General features: G+C 41.4%; 1 protein-coding gene across 4 annotated transcripts in view; it reads right to left on the reverse strand.

Annotated features, from left to right (window-relative positions):
- Positions 1-1,728, reverse strand: part of LOC100332354 (shisa family member 6) — a 214,940-nt gene extending 213,212 nt beyond the window's left edge. For all 4 annotated transcript variants that reach the window (XM_073944118.1, XM_073944117.1, XM_073944119.1 and 1 more), the window contains exons 1-2: positions 1,693-1,728; positions 139-943 (exon numbers count right to left, since the gene is read on the reverse strand). In XM_073944118.1, the coding sequence (XP_073800219.1) occupies positions 139-683 (545 nt within the window). In that variant the 5' untranslated portion in view covers positions 684-943; positions 1,693-1,728. The remainder of the gene's footprint in view (positions 1-138; positions 944-1,692) is intronic.
- Positions 1,729-6,000: the final 4,272 nt, after the last annotated feature.

The following is a 6,000-nucleotide window of genomic DNA, read 5'->3' on the forward strand; positions in this document are numbered from 1 at the left end:
AATAAACAGCCAACATCCTTATAATAGTCATGTAATAAGCCAATAGTAGAGAGAGGAAATTGGTACTTACACTAAAGTTAACCCTACATTCTACTATTGAAGCTTTAACTTAAACCTATTAAGTTTTTTTGGACTCACCTGTGGACATTCATCTCTTGAGGTGGTCTGGTGGCTTTATCATAGGCCACTTTGGCCGAAATCCCCAGGATGATGATGAGGGCGATGACTCCACAGGTGATGTAGACGGTGGTGTTGGTCTGGTCCAGAGCAGGGTCATACGTGTCCCCTGTGGGTGCCGGTGAGGGCGGTTGGGTTTTGATCCAGTCGGGTGTGTTGTAGTTGGTACAGACCCTCTGATCCAGTCGTTTGGCTTTCACGGGACAGCAGAAGCGCAGGAAGCAGCTCCCACAGCAGTACCGATGGTCAGTGTTGTTGCAGGCAAACTCTTTGTCGAACTGACCACTCACGTCATAGTAGCCGAGACAGGTGTCGTGATCGCCGATGATGGGTGCCTGGACTTGGGTGATCCGTCGGGGCGCCACTGTTGGAGCAACTGTGCTGTTGACCTCCTTAACTTTTGGGGGTCTTTTCGGAGGTGGTTTGCTCCTCTTGGTTGTGGATGCGCTCAGGACGCAGAGTGGGTCGAGATAGACCAATAGAAGTAGGAGATGTCGTATCCCCATGGCTTCAGGGTGTGTTTCTCCTCTTTTTATGACTTACTCAAACCAGCACTGACCCGCTTGTCACGCAGTCTTGCGGGTCCTCCATTGTCCATCTCCACGCATCATCGTTTCAACAGTCCTCCTCCCTAAGACTCTCATTCTTTAAGGCATACTGCTTACAGAGTCAAGCCAACAACTGTGCATTGCCCATTTCAGGTTGAGTGGATGGAGAGTCAAAACTTGAAATCTACTCGCTCAAGAACTGACTACATTATGTTTATCTGAAAAGCAAAAGATGAGGGAAAGAATTACACTCTTCTCAACATTCAAAATGCCCAAGTCTGCATGGTTTCAGCACCACGGACAGCGCATTTCATCCAGTTCAAGTTGTTCCTGCGAGATTACATTACATATTCTTCAGAGAAACAGAAATCTTTGCTAAAATCAGCACGTGTAGACTAACAACAGTGCTTACAAAATCTGTGAATGCTGTTTGAATCTGTTGCATAATGCTATACATCCAATATAAATAATAAAATAAATCAAAACCAATACCTTAAACATTCAAATGCATTTAAATTAATAATAAAATAGTTAATACAGTTAATGCAAAGAAATATTTCTGAAATTCAACAAAAATAATTAGCTAGTCGTGATGTTTAATCATTTAAATATTTCATTCCCAATTGCACTGCACATACATTTTCTTAAACCTAAATGCGTTTCAAGTGTTCCCATTTAAATGTATTTAAATGCATTTACTATAACCGGTTTTATAAATGCTTTTTATGAATGAATAAATCAACGACTACGTTGTGTAACACCAACTAAAGTAATTTTAACATGCACACATCGGTTTGACACAGCTCCATACAGTAAAGGCTGCATATTTTCACTTTTTCAGTGCTGTACAGCGTAAAAACGCTTGCAAATCATATATAAAACTACTCACGTAACCTCTGACGCTTCACATTCATTCATGAAATCGCTAAAAAGTGGATTTAAAATTGTAGAAATCGTCACAACTTACGAGTCCAGTGCGCTCGGATGCGGGATGTCCGTCACTGTGATTCCGAGGAACTGAGAGAGAAAGAGACGCTCCTGCGCTCCGCCTCCATCCATCCACTCTCTCCCTCTCTCTTTTTCTCCCTTGTACTTCTTTTTTCCCTTTTTTTCTCTCCCTTGTACTTCTACACGTCACCGGCAAGTCAGGTAATTACAAACCCGTCTTAGGGTAAACGCTCTCCTGCTCATACCTTCAGGCTTCCCGCAACAACCCACGCGACCTCTCAACAACTGCATTATAGTGTCATGGACAGCCTTTGAACACGTAGGACAGGTTCGAGGATCAGCACTCCTGGCAGGAAAAAACATATTCATTTCATAAAACTGCACTACAGCTCGAAACGAAGGTTAATTTGGTGGTCTCCGTGCAATGTAGGGTTGTTAAAGCAGCAAACTGTCACCAGGAAGTAGTTTATATCTATTTATATCTATTTATTTTGATAGAACTCTATTTTAATAAACCAAACGTTGTTTCTTTGACGATACGATCTGTTTGCGGCAAATGTTTATAACACGTACACTAATAGGTGTATATTCATAAAAAACATGGATTCACGAAAATGGCCGTTATGACCGTTAATATTTGAATTTTACGAGCCCGCGAAATTCAAAATTTACAGTCTTGTTTAGGCTGGCAATGTAGCCTAAGTTTTGACGCTGGTTTCAATCTTGCTAGTTTCAATCTTGCTGGTCTCAGTGGTGGTCCTAACCAGCATGAACACCAGCAAGACCAGCACTGAAACCAGCATCAAAACCATACCTTACCAGCAAATGCTGTTTTTTTTTTTAACAGGATATTTTGCTTGCCGATCTTGTTATTATTTTAGAGACCAATTGATCTGTGTGAGTAAATTCAGTGTGGGGGAGGGAATGTTTGTTTTTGGTAATCTTTAGTCAAAGTTTGACCATTTGCTTCTGCATTTGGAGTAGCAGTCTTTCTCTGTTGACATCATTTTGAACCTTCAGCCACAGCATTCTAAACCACGTTATAGCTTGCCATGAGGAAATGATCAGTAAAAGGAAAACCCTAAACAGTGGTGTAGCGGACGGGCCCGCAGGGCACGCACCGCGGGGGGGGGCCCGCGTGATTAGGGGGCCCCACGTCGTCGCGATTTTCAGTAATTAAAATCCGGCAACTGCAATAATCAAACTTTTGGGAACAACTGTGGTCAGAACCAAAGTTCACAGGCCTGTGTTCTCTGAACTCCTATCAAGTGGTGGACTACTTCATTCTGATTGTTTGCCGAACCGCGTCATAGCTCATACTATAAAGTTGACTTGATTTCAACTCTCCTCAACGCCCACACAGGAGAAGACGCGCCCCACTGTTCCTCGCCGCCAGTTCTCGTTAAAAATGAATGACTTCTGGCTACTTTGACGCTCTCGCTGCTTTCGGTTTGTGATCGCTCCTCAGTTTGTGAAGGCTTCCCCGCGTTGTCGCTCCACCCCAGCCCCTTTCCCACTCCTCAGTTTGTGAAGGCTTCCCCGCATTGTCGCTCCACTCCGCCTCCTTTCCCTGCTCCTCAATTTGTGATCGCTTCCCGCGTTGCTCCCCCCCCACCCCCTCAACTGGGGGCCCAGTCAGTGTTCCCTGCAGGGGGGTCTCCGCATTTTGAGCTACGCCACTGACCCTAAACTTTTTTACTGCAGTAACTATTTCACTTGACCAAATGTTCTTGTTTCTCTAAAAAACACAATCTGTTTGTGGCGATTCTACATTTAATCTCATTTATTCACACTGAAGTAGATGGCCCAAGAAATGTTATAAAAAATATTTTCTAATGATAATACACTTCCTGTCCACTTTATTACGTACACCATACTAGTACCGGGTTTGGCTCACTTTTGCCTTCAGAACTGCCTAAATCCTTTGTGGCAAAGACTGAACAAGATACTGCAAATATTCCTCAGAGATATTGGCCCATATTGACATGATAGCATCACGCAGTAGCTGCAGATTTGTCAGTTGCACATTCATTATGCAATTTTCTTGTTTCTTCATATCCCAAAGGTGCTCTATTAGATTAAGGGCTGGTGACTGTGGAGGCCATTTGAGTTTAGTGAACTCATTGTCATGTTCAAAGAAAACAGTCTGAGATGATTCGGGCTTTATGACATGGCGCGTTATCCTGCGGGAAGTAGCCATCAGAAGATGGGTACACTGTGGTTATAAAGGGATAGACATGGTCAGCAACAATACTCAGGTAGTCTGTGGCATTTACACGGTGCTCAATTGGAACTAATGGGCCAAAAGTGTGCCAATTCTGCACACCAATACACCACCAGCAGCCTGAACTGTTGATATAGAGCAGGATGAATCCATGATTTCATGTTGCTGATGCCAAATTTTGACACTACCATCCGAATGTTGCAGCAGAAATCAAGACTCAGACCAGGCTACGCTTTTCCAATCTTCTATTGTTCGTTTTGGTGAGCCTGTGTGAATTGTAGCCTCAGTTTCCTGTTCTTAGCTTACAGGAGTAGCAAATGGTGTGGTCTTTTGCTGCTTTAACCCATCCATCCATCCTCAAGGTTGGACGTGTTGTGTGTTCAGTGCTCTTCTGCATAGCTCTGTTGTAACGACAGAACCATAGCCAGCCTGGTAAAAGGGGTGGTTCTTCTTTTTTTTTTTTCTCTCTCTCTCAAAAAGTGGACATTATAAACCTCATTTTCAATTTATTTATGACATTTAATTATTGCATTTTATGCACTATTGTGAGTTAGCTTGTCATATGGTCATAAAAACCACACTTCTTGACTATTTTCTAGTATTTAAATCTATTTTAATATGGGCCGCTTTTGGTGCTTCACACCTTTTTATTGGTCATTTTTGTTACAAGAATAAGGTCCAAAACTTAAAATAAAAGTGACATGTAAAATGCTTTCTTAACAATACAGTTGTAAAAGATGACTTCTCTTATTTGTTTGTACGTTTTATTGCACAGCGGACTGTTGGACCCATGAAAAATATTTGTTAGCATTGGCCAAATCTGATTAGCTGAAGTCACATCAAAGCGACAGCCAACAGAACAGAGGATTCCGCTTGGTCTTAAAGCCTTTTTCAGCGGGTTATTTTGACTATAATGGCATAACAGTCAAAATAGGATAAATGAGCTCATGCATGAAACAAATTCTGGACCTTTTTCAGTGAGGGGTTGGTCTTCCGAACCATCTGAACCCCCCCTGGCTACATGCCTGAATGAGTGGTTATACAATTGTAATAAAAGGGTCTAGTGAATGCTCAGATTTTCTACCCTGATTTTACATCATCAGCTATGAAAATTCAGATTTACTACATGTATTGAAAACAATGGGTTCTGTAAACAATCATATATACCATCTTAGTCTGAATATACTGCTATTTTAGTTTTAGGACTCTTGGAAACACAGTAGAATGTCAAATCACTGAGCATTCATAAACAATCCCTAGAACAATATCTGCATTTTGGTGTCATAAGGTCTGATCCATTCTGCAGCTTATTTTGGTCATGAGCTACCCACTGACTGACTTGCAAAAGTGGTCAATAGCTGTTCCTACAATAGCCTGCCTACATACAATTTAGGGAGGGCAAGGTTATCCGAAAAGCACGGAGCGTCACTGACATCCACTTCTGGCTAAAACTAAAAGTTCAAAATATGAGAAAAACAAAAACTGAAGGCAGGAATTGACTGGATTGTGAAAGTGTGCATTACATGCCACTAAAAATGACTTCAATAAAATAATGCTAAAACTGGCCTAGTTTTCAAGTGCTTTGTTGTGCTTTAAAAAAAAAAGAATCATTTCCGAGATGCACTCAACCAGTTAACTACCCATGAAATGAACATGATAGATTTGAAAGTGTTGGATATAAGCCCCTATAACTCTCAGCCTTGCCTGACCCCTAAAATCTGATTAGTTTAAATGAATATTGTTTTGGATCAACAACAGTGTATACAAGACCAGTACACAATTTAGAGCATATAATGAAATCTGACTCTTTAGCCGCTCAATATGCTGTACAGGACATTGAGCTCAGTGGAGATTTGATACTCTACGATAACAGAATAATTAAAGACGGCCAGATAGATTTAAGGCCTAGATTTAAGCCTTCTTAAGAAGTCAAGTTCAGGAAAAGATTATAAAACCCTGACTCATCGTTATTGGAAAGAGGCCTGAACTTAGATGTATTGGACGGCAAGAAAATACAAATATCAAAAGGAGCATTGTGAAAAATACATTTAAATGATATTGTTGGACACTTTTTAGATGTCTAGAGGAGTGAAGCAGTCACTC

The sequence above is a fragment of the Danio rerio genome, chromosome 3 (assembly GCF_049306965.1).
Source record: "Danio rerio strain Tuebingen ecotype United States chromosome 3, GRCz12tu, whole genome shotgun sequence".
Classification (NCBI taxonomy): domain Eukaryota; kingdom Metazoa; phylum Chordata; class Actinopteri; order Cypriniformes; family Danionidae; genus Danio; species Danio rerio.